Source organism: Pararge aegeria, chromosome 12 (assembly GCF_905163445.1).
Source record: "Pararge aegeria chromosome 12, ilParAegt1.1, whole genome shotgun sequence".
NCBI lineage: Eukaryota > Metazoa > Arthropoda > Insecta > Lepidoptera > Nymphalidae > Pararge > Pararge aegeria.
The window spans coordinates 9,768,011-9,783,386 of record NC_053191.1 but is presented as its reverse complement, the minus strand read 5'-3'; the positions used below and the strand labels follow the sequence as shown (position 1 = coordinate 9,783,386).

At 37.3% G+C, this 15,376-nt stretch overlaps 2 protein-coding genes across 2 annotated transcripts; one reads left to right on the top strand and one right to left on the bottom strand.

Moving 5' to 3' along the window:
- The first annotated feature begins 5,862 nt into the window (after positions 1–5,862).
- LOC120628146 (ribosomal protein 63, mitochondrial) lies at positions 5,863–6,572 on the top strand. The gene is made up of 2 exons (XM_039896374.1): positions 5,863–6,217; positions 6,357–6,572. Exons 1-2 carry the CDS (start codon positions 6,044–6,046, stop codon positions 6,501–6,503), a joined length of 321 nt encoding a protein of 106 aa, XP_039752308.1. The 5' UTR covers positions 5,863–6,043; the 3' UTR covers positions 6,504–6,572.
- An 893-nt stretch (positions 6,573–7,465) lies between these two features.
- Positions 7,466–12,874, bottom strand: LOC120628154 (apoptosis-inducing factor 3). Its single transcript, XM_039896386.1, has 4 exons — positions 12,659–12,874; positions 12,337–12,471; positions 11,504–11,838; positions 7,466–10,158 (listed from the first exon to the last, which is right to left on the bottom strand). Exons 2-4 carry the CDS (start codon positions 12,401–12,403, stop codon positions 8,860–8,862), a joined length of 1,701 nt encoding a protein of 566 aa, XP_039752320.1. The 5' UTR covers positions 12,404–12,471; positions 12,659–12,874; the 3' UTR covers positions 7,466–8,859.
- Between the last annotated feature and the right edge of the window lie 2,502 nt (positions 12,875–15,376).

The window sequence follows — 15,376 nt, the reverse complement described above, 5'->3', positions numbered from 1 at the left end:
TAGATGTAACCCACCTATCAGCATATTTACAAGAGAAGAACCATGGACGTCTAGGGATATCAGTTTGGACAGAAGCGTAATATTTACCTTTAACTGATTTGGAATCATTCCAAAGTGACTTCCAGGATCTGATTAGATATGTTTTTGCCAGTGCGCTGAGATCCTGAGAACTGTTTTTGAAATGCTCCAGGGAGCCCAAATGAACAGCTGATTTAGCACATAAGTCAGCAGTTTCATTACCCGTGATGCCAGAGTGCCCTGGTATCCAGACCAATAATAGAGCTAATCCATTTTGATGGCAGGAGTACAGAGCCTCCCTGATCCTTAGAGCAATAGGGAATCTAGACTTACTCCGGAATGGGTTTTCCTTAATGGAGTATAAACAGCTAAGAGAGTCTGTAAAAATAACAGTTTGTTTTATGTTATGGGATCGGACAAATAAGATTGCCTCCAGCAAGGCAACAGCCTCCCCTGTAAATACCGAAGACTCTGGAGGACACTTAAATTGCAGAGCAATTCTAAACCTTGGAACCCAGCAGGCTGCACCAACAAAGCTTTCCGGGGAAAACTTTGATGCATCAGTGTAAATAAGGAGGTGGTTTGGCCAATTTTGACAAACTATGTTATTAAACTTTACATTAGTATCAAGGGCTCCTTTAACTAGCCCAAGATCTGTGACCACGGCAGGATCAAAGACTAGGGCTTTATAGGATGTAGAGTATAAAGGGTTTATTTGTGAAGTCACTAATGGATGAGGGAGATTGATAAATTTCTGATAGCTATCTAATAGATATGAAGAAGGATTGCGTGGTCTAATAACTTGTGACAATTGAGTTAATCTAAACCACAAAGGGTGGGAGGACAGTTGTAACATTTTGCTAACATAACGATCACAGAGATATTGCCTACGCAGATGCAAAGGAGGATCAACACATTCAACCTGCAGAGCATTAGTAGGGGAGGACTTCATTGCCCCCAGAATGATCCTGAGGGATCTGTATTGAGTTCGGTTGAGCATTTCAGAGGTAGTTTTATTTAGAGGGTCTAAAACATATGAGCAGTAATCAACATGGCTACGGACTAAGGCATTATATAAAAGCTTAAGGGAATAGGCATGGGCCCCCCACCAAACTCCAGCCACTGCCCGCAGAACATTTATACCTTTCTCACACTTCTTAATTACATATTCAGTATGCGGTAATCCGTTCAGTCTGCTATCCAGTATAATACCTAGGAATTTTGCTTTGTCTACTAGATTGATGGGTTGATCCTCATAGCAAAAGTTAAATGTAGGGTGAGATCTTTTTCTTGTAAACACAACGGCTTGGCATTTAGCCACGGATAGAGATAAGCCGTGGTCAGACAGCCATTGTCCTAGGTAATACAAAGCCGAGTTTAGACATTGGGATATTTCCTCTACTGAGACCGAGCTGTGGTAGAGGACAATATCATCAGCATACTGTAGAATGTTACAAAAATTATTTACAGACAATTCTAGGTCATGAGTGTATATGCTGTAAAGCAGAGGACTGAGTACTGAGCCTTGGGGAAGTCCTTTCCAGACTAGTCTGGGGGGAAGATAGGATGACTGTTGTTTAACCACAACTGACCTGCCACAGAGCAGGTTACATATGAAATGTGTTATCCTTGGCGGTACACTCAGCTGATGCAATTTTTGCCTGAGTAACGGAAGAAGTACATTGTCATATGCAGAGGCAATATCTAGGAAAATACCCACAAGGTACTCTCCCCTACCAAAGGCAGTTCGAATGTCTGTGGTGAGTATGCTGAGACTGTCTGCAGTGCTAAATCCTTTACGGAACCCAAACTGAGAAGGAGAAAGTACTCCCCTACTTTCCATTACCCACTCTAGTCGATTTTTGAGGAGTATCTCGCTAACTTTTGCCAAAGTGGATGAAAGTGCAATAGGTCTGTATGAGTTTGGTTCAGATGGATTTTTGCCAGGTTTGAGTAGTGGAATCACTAGTTGTGTTTTCCAGGAATTAGGAACTATTCCACTCTCGAAAAAGCTATTAATTAAGTTGAGAAAATATAGTTTTGATTTATCTTTTAGTTTTGCCAAAAAAGAATAAGGTACACCATCTTCCCCAGGAGCCGAGTCTTTAAGGCCAGTTAGAGCAATTTCAAGCTCTGAAAAAGAAAATGGGGCATCCATTTCATCTGCAGTGGACACAGGTGTATAAATGAGGAAATCGTCCATATGAGGGACATAAGGCGGAGCGAGCTTGTCTGTAAAAAAGTTAAGCCATTCAGACGGGTTATTGGAACTTGGGTCAGTGTGGTTAAGAGATCGGCGGAATCTCCTCATGTTTGTCCACACGACAGTGGAGGGAGATCTAGGGCCGAGTGATTCACAGAATTTGGTCCAACCGAACCTTTTCTTTTTAGACACTAACCTTTTTATTTTAGCATCCAAATGTTGATACTTCATAAAGTTATCATTTGTCATGCTATCTGTATATTCTTCTTCTGCAGCCTTTCTTTGGTTAAATAAATCAGTGCATTCCCCATCCCACCAAGGGGGGGAAGATAAGTGATTTTTGGCATAAGACTTTTTACAAGGAATATTAGAGTCGGCTGAAGAAATAAGATATTTAACAAATTGCTCATAACAAGTTAATAAATTGTCACAATGCTCAAGATCAGGTAAAGAGTCTATCATGTTATCAACAGATTGAGCGTAACGTGACCAGTCAGCTTTATGCAGTTTATACTTCAATAATGGACTAGGGTTGGAAGGTGGTAATGATCTAGTATTCAGGGATAGGATGATAGGGAAGTGATCACTGCCAAAAGTACTTGGTAGGACTTTCCAGGATAGCTGAGATGCAAGAGAGGGAGAAGAAAGGGATAGATCAATAGCAGATTTTGGGTTCTGATAGGGATAGACTCTACGGGTAGGAGTGCCATCATTGAGGATACAGAGGTTAGTATCCTCAAAGATGTCTATCAATAACGGAGCAAACCCATCACAGTAGTAACACCCCCAAGAAGTATGGTGAGCATTAAAGTCACCCATAATCACAACTGGGGTAGGAAGGGAGGATAGGATAGACCGGATTTCTGGAATCAAGGATGGATTAGGATGTGGAATATACAGTGAAAGAAAGGAAATATTTAGACTCCTCACAGCAACAACATTAAGTTGATCACTGTGAGCGGGGAGGGGAATAGAAGAAAAGGGAAGATTGTGTCGAATAAAAATGGCACTGCCTGCATAACCATCACTCCTGTCATCCCGCACACAGCAGAAGCCAGGAACCCGAAAGCGAGAACCAGGCCTCAGCCATGTTTCGCAGATAGCAACAATGATAGGGTTATGCAGGTTAATTAAAGATAAAAGATCTTGTTTCTTTGGTTGGATGCTTTTACTGTTCCATTGTAGTAAGGTTGTTGGGGCCATTATTTAGGATATTAAACAGTTGGGATAAGTTATGTGCAACGTTGGGCGGTAGTGGAATTTCGCTGCATGGAGCAACAATACTCAGAAGGAATTCAGAGAGAACCTCTAGCATTTTACTTTGGGATGGGGGAGAGTCAGGTAGGCTGCTGCCAAGGGCGCAGCCATTAGGTAGGGAGGAAGAGGGACTGTTGGTAAAGGATCGGTGGGCGTATTTGTCATAACCCTTCGCTAAGGGAGCTCGGGTACGAGCCGGGCGGATAATTTTTTCCCGGTATGACCTACGGGGTGAATTGAAAGAATTCGGTTGGGGAGAGTTTGAAGGGTGATGGGGAGGATTTGAAGGAAGGGGAAAGTAGATTGGAGTAGGGAACAATTCTCTTGCTATCTCCGCATATGATTTGTGAACTGGAGGAAACCGCAATGAGGCTTCCATATAAGATACACTGTCCTGGGACATGGCTAGTTTAATATTCTGCTGGCGAGTAAATTCCGGACATTCCTTATCTGAAGCAAAATGACTACCTGAGCAATATATACACGTGGCCTTTTCTTTGATGACATCACATGATTCTCCAGTGTGCGGCTGTGCACACCTGTAACACCTAGGTTTAGATCTGCACTGGGCTTTGATATGGCCGAAACGGCAGCAGTTCAGACACTGGATTGTTGGGTATTTGTATGGTTCTACTGGGAGAGAGGTGTAAAATGAGAAAATTTTAGATGGAAGCATCTGACCCCTAAAAGTGACTACCACCGACTGGGTGGGAAGCCATTCTATTGTTCCTTCATTTGACGATTTTCTGTTCAAACGGCGGGATTTCAGAACTGCACCACAACCAGCAGGTAGTTCTAACGACTCCACAAACTCCTCCATAGACCAGTCTACAGGGATACCTCGCACTAGACCCATCCTTGTTATATTGTAGGTTGGGATTTTAGCCTGATATTTCGTAAGGGGCAGAATTGGGCTAATTATAAATGTGTTAGCAGCTTGAGCAGAAGAAAATTCGACGCTAATCTTGTTACGGCCAACGTTTTTAACACCATCACTTACAATATTGGTGAACTTGTTTTTATGCATAAATTGACCGAATTTAAGTGCTCTGATAGACGTACCCGCAGATGGATCTGAGATTTCCCTTGAGACATGGACTATGAAGGGGCCTTTGTCATCCATATCGTAACTTTCGGGGCCTTCTGCAAAGGAAGGATGCGTAAAAACAGTTTGGATCGACGGAACCGATTGTGATGACTCTTTTACAGTTTTTTTCTTGAATGTTACGCTAGCGGACTTTTCAGTGTCCACTGGGCGTTTTCTTGATGTTTGGCTAGACGCGCGAGGTGCATCCTCATTCGTGAAGATTCGAGACCCGTTAGGGTCTGGAGGCTCCGGAGGAGTATCTAGCTCCATCCCTATTAATATAAACACTCACCACCACCAAAACGGTTGTTAAAAAAAAAACACAAAAATCGGCTACTTTTCACTAAAAACAACACCGAAAATCACTACACGTGTGTCGACCAAGGCCAACGCTGCAAAGTCCCCAGTTTTACAATTCAATTCATAATTAAAAATTAAAATCTAAAAAAACCACGTCCGCCAAATTCGAAGTTTCCCGCCAATCCGTCTAAATTTTACTTAAGAATTTTAGCAATTTTTGTCTTTACCGCCTTAATGACATTGACATTGACACATATTTTTTACTGGCACTGCGTTCAAAATTAACTTCGCAAAAAAGAATTAAAGCGGAATTATTTTTTATAGCAATCATTATTGCTATGTAATCAAGAGTAAATAGCGTTGTGCCCTAAGGTTGTTTCATATAACGTTTCGTGTCCCAGTGAGCATTTTATTTAAACTCGGTATTATATTTTACCATATAAATCCATACCATATCTATGTAAATATTTATTTTCATTAATGATAATGACTATACAAGCACTGATTAATTAAATTGATCAAATGATTGATCCGTCATTGGTATTCACCTGATCACAGAAGCACAACTATAATAAAACACCTGACATTATGGAGGGTAGAGGTAAGGAGGATCATCTGTGTATATGAAAAAGTGTCGTCAAAATGTATTAAATTAGGATGGCGCCACATTTGCATCAAGGTAACTCTTAAATGAAGCGCCAATCCAAATATTGTTAGAGTAGGCTTGAAAAATAAACAAGGAAGTAAGGTTATATTTACCACAATATTTTGTACAACGTAAGTTGTTGAAATTCTCAATAATTAACTACTTTAGTCGATAATGACATTAAATTTTTTAACTCAGCATACTTCAATTCATCTACGATTGCTACATTCATACCATACCCTGTGCATCCACCAGCGCCATTTTTGAACTGTTATTTAGCGCATACAACTGGACACTTTTTCAACTTTTCTCCCATATAAGATGACTCTCCTTACCTCTACCCTCCATACCTGACATCTACACCGTGCCTGACATTTGATGATAATGTAACCTAAGAGTTAACTGTTATTTTTATTTTGCAAAATAAATCAAAACAACTTAGGTATTGAAAAAGAGGCGAATAATTCCATTGATTAAAAGAGCAGTTAAGAATTATAGTCTCTCATAAATTGTCTATTTAGTGCATTTGAACATGAAGTTAACGCTATGTTTATTACGTCGTAATCGGCTCCCTAATGGGAATATATTTCGCGGAAAGGACCGTCTGGTGAAACAAGTAGAACCCAAGCACCTTCGTAGATTGGAGAGAAGCTTTGTTACTGAAGAGCAAAATATGTTTTATCTGCGTCATCCATACCTTACCGAAGTTTGTATTTTGTTTATTTAAATTCATTTTAAAACTTTTAGTTTTACGTCTAAAACTATATCATAAAAATTAAATGTAATCTAACTATAATATATCTTTCTTATAATTAAACCTTTTTTATCACATAAATTACTTTCAGGAAGAAAGCTGTGGACATGCAAAAGCATTAGGCAAACATGAAGCTAGAAAAATGCGATTCCAAGAAAATAGCAATAGAATGTTCAAGGAAGATGTCACATTATATGAGCGGCTTCAGCATCTACGTGTGAAAGAAGGTTGGGAATGAGAAACTGTGCTTAGCTTGTAATTCCATAAAAAGTTGTGATGTTTAGTATAGTAAATACCTGAAAATTTACTTCTTTATTTATTTCATGATTTAAAAACTTATTTTTCTGTAATTCATGCTATACTTCTACATTTTCCATTGCATTCTATATTAAACAAAAATTTAATGATGGTTACTGGTCTGCATCACTTCATGGCTGGACTGATTCAACAAATTTCTGTTTCAAATGAAATATTCGAAATCTCCAGATAATTGGGAGACAGGGGAATTGCTTCCTGCAATTTGGGTAGGACTTCCAAGAGGTAAGCTACATTGTTAACAGTGCAACTATTTTTTTATGAACAGTACCTGCCCAACAACTCTCGCATAAGGGACAGTGACTTGGTGGGATCTCCCAAAATAGATGATTTAGTTTTGTATATTTAGGAAATTAGTCTGGCAGGGTACATGAAAGATGCAAATATGATTAGGAAAGTCTTTGTAATTTAATTGATTTTATCAAATCACGATGGAGTAACTAGAACTGATTAATAAAAGCATTTCAAAAAAAAGGTAACTTCTCATGCTAAGTAATATAGGTAACCCAAGATAGTTATCAACTATATTGTCAAATTTATTGTTGAGTAAAATAATTAATGTGTCTGCACAAAGTAATTATCCAAACTGTATAGGATAGGCAACAAGCATAATGCACCAAGCCACTGCAGAGCCAAGGCTGCCTTTGCCAGTCTTGCTTCAGTAATTTTATAAGACAAAATGACTATTATTGAGTAGTAGGATTGCATCGAACAATGCGTCAGGTGGCGTTAGCGGTTCACATATTTATTGTAGATTTCCTGCTTGCTGCGTATGGCGAAATAGCCGCCGACATGTACAAATCAAATTAGTTGGCACCAATATATATACAAGTTTTATGGCATTTATTATTTAAATTAAATATGTAGGTAAAAATAAAATAGGAATAGTGTTAAAAATTTTATTCATTCAATTATAATAAATACAGATTATCACAATATTATTATAAGCAAACCTACTTCAATGCAGAATTGGTCACATTAAGCTTTGCCTTGCCTTGCAATGCCTTTAAAGCGGCTAAAAGCTATTTTTTAGTTCCGAGGTTCAGTGACACTAAACAGTGGGATTTAGGTCTTGGCTTTGAAACTCCATAAACAAAAGGATTTCTTATTAAAAGTTAAAAATATGATCTTAGCTAAAAACTAAATCTACTTTAAGTAGAGCAAATTAATTACGATTATCACATTGATTTCTTCTTAAATATCACCATTTTCAAACCAAACCTAACAGAACATAGTTTTGAGACAAAATGGTTACATTTAGGACAGCAACAAATTTTATTTGAACAATGAAAATCACAGCTGACCGTAGCATAATATTATTAATATATCAACTTAGGTTGGTTAATAAAAAGACAGCCTAATTGTGGCACCTGTCTTTAGAAAACCATTACAAAACACTTGTAAAACATTCTAAGCATTAACTTGGCTTGGAAAACATTTAATTTGTGTAGCATAATATTATCTTATCTTGCACTATTGCTCTACACTATATTTAAATAAATATTAAAGCAAAGTCCAGTTAGAAATAAATTGTAGGTTTTTAAGACCTAAAAATTTAACAATTTAAAACTATATCAAATTCAATTTTACTCAATAAAGGTAATCTTACTCAAATAAGGCAGCAAGTCGTTGGACGAAAACATAGTTCATAGGTAGTTCTCATATTTGTGTAGGTGAGGCTTTTCAGACGGAATTTTACAAAGCTTAGCTAACATACAGTATTCAGCAGAAAATAAATAAATATACTACAATATACACATTGTAATCTAGCCCTAAAGTAACATACTTGTGCTATATGTACTAAGATGACCGATGAATATTTTAACGAATAATATATATAAATACTTTTAATATACAAACTAACAATTAGACACTAATGTTCATCATACAGACATTTTCCAGTTGTAGGAATGGAACCCACAGCCCTGGACTTTAGTTAGTAGTCTTCTTCTTCTTTTTATTTTGTATGTGTAACTCCTTGATAAATAGGTATATTTTTAGTAAAATATATATGTGCAATTATTTGCAATTATGGAAATGAGATTTTGATAGTTTTTCCAAAGACCAAAAATCGAACATGAACTTTTTTTTAGTAAGAAAATAAATAATTCTCCTTAATTTCATATTCAAATAATAACAGATCTGTTTCATCTTAAATAATAAAAGATAATATATTATCGATGCCATATATATATATGCCTGATTTATAATGTATTACAATATAAAGACAGAGATTGCATTAAAGCATTAGGTTATAAATTATGATAGTACATAAGTAACTAATTAATATTTTTTATCCAAGCAAATGGATCATCTTTCAGATCCCTTTTATAAAGTGTTTTACCTTGATAAAGCAGTTCAGCAAATTGTGATACAACAGGATCTTTCATACATGATGCAACAGAGATTACTTTATCTGACTCATTGAAGAAAAATATAACAAACTTTAACAATGAAATATCTCCTTCAATTTGGAAGCTGGTTGGTTTACCACATCCTGCATAACGGATAGACTTCCCAAATACCATTGTCCAGAAAAATGGCACAGTTCTGAGAACTGTTTCTTTCTTCAAAATATTTTTAGCCGCAATTTGTCCATGGTATTGTGCTAAACCTATGTGTCCTATAGACATCGGTTCATTATCAAGAGCATAAACTGGAGCGAACGCTATATCGCCGCCGGCATATATATTTTTAATATTTGTTTCCAACTTATCAGTGACGGTTACCGCACCGTTTGGTTTTAAAGCGATGCCACTATCTTTGAGGAACTCCGTATGAAATGTTGTTCCCACACCCAAAATTAACATATCAGCAGGAAGTGACGTACCGTTGGTTAATTCTACAGATTTAATGACACCATTTTCACCAATACATTTTGCAATTGTGGTTTCAAAATAGAACGAGACGCCATTGTCCTGAAATAATTTTTGTAGGCTCTGGCCTATTTCTTTTCCAAATATCTGTCCAAGCGGCGCAACATCTTTACCCACTACAGTCATAGATTTAGCTTTCGAGACGCAGGACGAAGCTGATTCCAAACCAATGAAACTTAAACCTAAGACAACCACATTTTTGTCTTTCTCTGTGCCTAATGTTTTAAGTATGTTGACAGAATCATCAAAGTTTCTCACAGTAAATATATTTTTTAAATCTATACCTGGTATATCTGGAACACGTGGTTTTGAACCGGTAGCTAGGTACAGAGAGCTGTATGATAGTTTACAGCCATCACTCAATTCGACACATTTGTTATCGGCGTGTACTTTTGTCACTTCGACTCCTTTTAAAACCTGTATATTTGCATCTTGATAGTATTGCTGAGATCTAGCCTGCAGTTTCTCTATGTCCGTAGCTGTGCCAATCTTCGATACCTTGATTCTGTCGTATGGCAAGTAGTTTTCTTTAGCCACTACCGTAATACGTCCTGTGAAGCCTTCGCTGCGTAATGTTTCGGCGCAAGTTGCGCCGGACGGCCCGCCGCCAACTATCACTACAGATGACTCGTCAAGAGATGACGTCATTCCCATATCTTTTATTCGTTTGTTAGACTTCAAGTCGCTGAGTTTAGCTCTAACCTGAAATGAAAATATTCAGAGATTATAGATAGATATGTTAAACATAAACATTAGTTCAGTGTTTTATTACTCCACTGTTCTCTTATCTGATGGTTAGCGGAAATGCAGAAAGAATTATAGCAAATAAAGTGTAACACAAGATTTAAGATAGTTATAATATGATACTGCTGTCTTAAGGCGTAGTTTTTCAACTTTTTTGTCGTATGTTTTTATAAAAATATTCACACCAAACAGTAATCTCTAAACTTTACAGCCGCCCTTGGGCCCCTTTGTGATCTTGTACGTGAAGTGTGCTTGCAGGCAGTAAAGATTGCCGAATACTGCGATTAATACATGTTTGCCATTTTGAATAGTTTTTGGGTGCCCTTTTTTACGACACGAGGATCTGGAGACAGCAATTTGATTCAAAATCACCTTTATTCTTTATAAATTCAGCAGTCTTATGCTGACAGACATCTCTTAGAGTTTTTGAGTCCAAATCTAAATAAGCTTGGGTGTAAATTATAAGCTCTAATTGCAAATTGCTTCTTAAATATTTTCAATGTAAGATGGTGATAAAAAAAGGACACTAAGTTTGTGGTGGGCTTCTTCATAGACCAGGGCAAGTTTAGAACCCTCTGGCCTTGTAGCTTTTTTTCCCAGTACAATTTCACATGGTGGTAAGCAATGATGTAGTCTAAGATGGTAGTGGGATAGTGCTAGGGAGTATGGTAGTCATATCCCACCAATGTCGCACCGGAAAAATAAATCAAACTTGGAACCTCCTGTAAGGCTTCACAACACAGTACCATAGATGCCATTAAAGTACCAGTACCAAAAGCAAGGTTGCCTTGGAACTTAAAAAAGAAATGATCACACTGCATTACTCACTAACAACATATTAGTCATTTACCCATGTCTAGTTTGCTAAGGCAATAAAAAGATGGATATAGTATGTAGATAGAATACCTACAGATAAAAGCAAAATTGAGTTTCAATTGTTTCCTTCTGAGGTCTGCTACATACTTAAGCCTTAAATCATATAAAAATTGAACAAGATAACTATTTAATAATTTATGTTAAGTGACCTTCAATTTTCACACTAGCAGAGTGATTATAATAGTATTAGAAGTTGAATAGCAACAGACAAACTAACAATTTAGTAATGAAAGTTTTGTCATATTAATTAAGCATGTATATTTTATAGCACCTGTTGTTTATTTTGTTTGAGATAAAAACAATGAGATCATGTGACACAAAATTTCACATGAGATTTGAATTCAGTTTATGCTTATCAACTACATTTAAACTCATTGAAGGCCAACTAGTGAAAACTTTGCATACATAGACTATACAAAACATTTACCTTAACTTCACCCTTTTCAGATACAGTGACTTGATAGCATGGCAGAGAATCAAACCCAGGGAAGTCTTCAATATCCCCTGTTTTTAAATTGAAGCAGGCTCCGTGCCATGGGCATCTTATCCTGCCATCTCCTAAGGCTCCAGAAACTAATGGAGCTCCATAATGAGTACACTTAGTACCTACAGCACTAAACTCCCCCTTCTGTTTAACAACTAAAACTTTTCCTTCTTCTCCTAGTTCAAACACCTTCATCTCATTGTCTTTGAGGTCATTCTCTTTACACACTATGGACTCCACATATTGGCATGTTGAATCAGTACGTGATATTGTCCCACCTAGTTAAAAATATACATCACATTAATTAGTACAATGATACATACTGTGGCCACCCTCAATATAAGTGGAGGGTCACTGGTTTGACTCCCAGCACCACTAGCATGGTCCTACCCATGCTAGTGGTACTGGGTGCTGGAAAATTATCTCCCAGGGGAAAGGATCAGGAGATATAATTTTTGTCCCCTGCCTGTGCCCTTCAGTTAAATTGTTCTGGTGGGCGCTTTTTTCATAGTTGTATAAAAAATGATGACTAGGCAGACGGATTGATGATCGTATAAGATGGTAGTAGTAGCACAGAAGATGCTGCCCTTTCTCCATTATATTCCCTAAGTCGCTTCGTACCATACCCACAGGAGTGGTGAAAACTGTACTCAGATCAGCTGTCACCACATGGCACAGTATTTATATTTAGTAAGACTCATTATTTATATTTAATTAATAAGGTTGAGTTATAAGCAAAGTATATATACATTAATTAAATATTAAACTATACTCACGGTTTTCAGATTCATTTTTTGGCTGTCCACAATTTGGCGAATAGGACCTTGAATAAGAACTTCCCATTTTGTTTAAAGAAATCTGATGACCTAATTCCAGAATACCAAGAAACTAACTATTAGTTACTTATTGACCTGTAATTTAAACTTGTGTAGGATGATTTTGTCACCATGAATTTTAAAACAAACACTTTAATAACAACAAAAAAATTAAGAGTAACATAAAAAATATTGTTGTCCTACAGAACTTTAAAAAGAAATCAAAATATGTCAAGAACACTAAACTAAATCAGATCAGAACAAAATGTTTAGAATGGATTACCTTGAATAACCCGGCGTACGACCTTATACACACTAATTATTTTACAACTGCGAAATAAATACATAGTTTTTATAAAATATAATATTTAGAAGGCAGCAAAGAGGTTAGAGGATAAGTTTATAAGGCTGCCGGCACACATTCAATATTATTGACAATTCTTTTTTTAACAATACTTTAACTCTCCTATACGCCCTTGCAGAATATTGTCAATAATTTATAATATAGACGAAAAAGAGGCGGGAAACTTCGTACATGGCGGACGCGGTTTTCTCAAATTTTTCTTTGATTTTACTGTAAACTCGTCTTGAAAAGGATTTGGTGTTGTTTATATTGAACTGTAACTTGGCCTGTCAATTTGTGCACACGTGTTAGTGAGATTCCGGTGTAATTTCGGTGTTTTATGTGAATTTACACAGCAGCAGAAATAGTTGTTATTGGTGATATTCGTATAAATCTAACCGTATTTGGTGTTGGTTAAATATTTATTATGTGTCTGTAGTTATAGTGTTTCCAGTAAAATGGATCTAGATACACCTCCTGAGCCGCCCGACCCGGGGGCATCAGCCTCGTCTCGCAAACGACAAGGAGAGGATACCAACGTATATGCGGCCAAAAAAACTATAACTGATCCTACTCAGGTAAACCCATCCGTTCAAAGCCTTTACATACATCCTTCCTTCACCGAAGGCGCCAAGTCATACTCTGACGATGATAATGGGCCTTTTATCGTCCAAGTCTCACGGGAAGTGGAGGACCCATCCTCTGGAGCGTCATTACGGGCTATAAATTTCGGTCAATTCTTGCACAAACACAAAATTGGTTCAATTATCCACGACGGCGTCAAAAATATAGGCCGCAACAAAATTACTGTAGAGTTTACTTCTGCCCAAGCTGCCAACAACTTTCTGGTTAGTCCAGTTTTGAAGTTATGCAAATATAGAGCTATAATTCCCACATACAACATAACCAGAATGGGGCTGGTGAAAGGAGTTCCCGTGGACTGGTCGATGGACGAGCTTGTTGATTCGCTAGAGCTCCCGCCTGGCTGTGGTGAGGTTCTGAAATCAAGGCGACTGAACAGAAAATCTGTCACAGAGGGTGTCATCACTTGGGTGCCTACCCAATCTGTTGTCCTAACCTTCAGGGGGCAAATGCTTCCTGTTAAGGTATATTCATACCACACCTCACTGCCAGTTGAAACATATAAACTTCCAACAATACAGTGCCAGAACTGCTGCCGTTTTGGCCACATTAAAACAATCTGCAGATCTAAGCCCAGATGCTACAGATGTGCTCAGCCCCATACAGGTGACTCATGTTTGGTCATCAAGGAATTATCTACATGTTTACACTGCTCTGGTAGTCATTTTGCTACTGATAAAGACTGCCCAGAATTCTCCAGGCAGCAATCTATTAAAATGGTCATGTCTCAGAATAATAAATCTTACATTGAAGCATCATCTCAGTTTCCTCCTGTCCGCAGGTCCTATGCTGAGATAACAAAAGAAATGTTTACTCCTACTAATGTAACTTCCTCCAAAACCTCCTACCGGCAAACAGTTTTCCGCTCTCCTCGTCCCCGAGCTCCTCTAGCAAAGGGCTACGATAAAAAAGCTGTTCAGACTATTGTCGGTGATTACTCCTCATCCCTTCCTAATGGATGCGCTCTCAACAACAATGTTGAGAACCCTCCCTCCCAAGGTAAAATGCTTGAGTTTATCTCCGAATTTCTACTTAGTATTGTCGCTCCATGTAGTGAAATTCCCTTACCGCCCAACGTTGCCAAAAACTTAAGCCAACTTTTTAAACTACTCCAAAATGGGCCCAATAACCCTGCTACAGTGGAACTGTAAAAGTTTACGTCCCAAGAAACATGAGTTAACCTTCATAATCCCACCATTCTTCCTCCCAAAGTCCCCCGTCCTTTGAGTGTTAAATGTTTTTTAATGTTTGTTTTCAGTCCTTATTGTAGATTTTTATGTAAATATATAGTAAGTAATAAAATTAAAGTATAATGTACAAAAAATATCCGTGTAAGATATATATGCATGTGTTGTCTGTGTCCTTAGGTTAAAGAGCTAACTAGCTAATAACAACTATTTCTTGGTACAAATTCAAAATTAACTTTTCATTAGTTTCACCGATCAATCTCCTTCGTGCCTTCTTCATCTACAAGACATTGGCGAAATACCTTGTGCCCAGTTGGCGCAGACAAAAGCCATAAACAAGAATTGAATTGAATTGAATATAATATAGACGGCCTAGTCGGTATACAATAGTGTTGTTGCGACAGTACCTAGTAGTCTATCGATAGTATCGTGACCTCAAAAATCATTCAAAATAGCTATGCAGATTTTTCTACAATTCACGATACTATTGATGAAATCGATTGCTGTTTGAGTATGAATTCCTTAAAATTCGCGAAGATATTAATTACAGTATCGGTATCAAAATTAGTATATCCGTCAGTATCAAAATTATTCCAAAATATTTCATGGGTTGTTAGACTATAGTTAACACACCACAAAGGACAAGTCTTAGACACACAACTTATTAACTTAAAACGAAATCAAGTATTAAAAAATTTGCAAATTATTCAAAAAATCTTTTCTTGGAGTTTATTGTGCCACAAACAATTAATATTGACATTGTATTGATAGGGACAAAAATATAATTTGCATCTCTTTCTATCTTGTGCGTTTACGTAATAAACTATTT

Coding starts and splice junctions, on each gene's coding strand:
- LOC120628154 (XM_039896386.1), bottom strand. CDS start 12,403: ATGGGAAGTTCTTATTCAAGGTCCTATTCGCCAAATTGTGGACAGCCA. Junction 11,839..12,336: donor AAAAAATGAATCTGAAAACC/GTGAGTATAGTT, acceptor ATTTTTAACTAG/GTGGGACAATATCACGTACT. Junction 10,159..11,503: donor CTGAAAAGGGTGAAGTTAAG/GTAAATGTTTTG, acceptor TTTTCATTTCAG/GTTAGAGCTAAACTCAGCGA.
- LOC120628146 (XM_039896374.1), top strand. CDS start 6,044: ATGAAGTTAACGCTATGTTTATTACGTCGTAATCGGCTCCCTAATGGG. Junction 6,218..6,356: donor GTCATCCATACCTTACCGAA/GTTTGTATTTTG, acceptor AATTACTTTCAG/GAAGAAAGCTGTGGACATGC.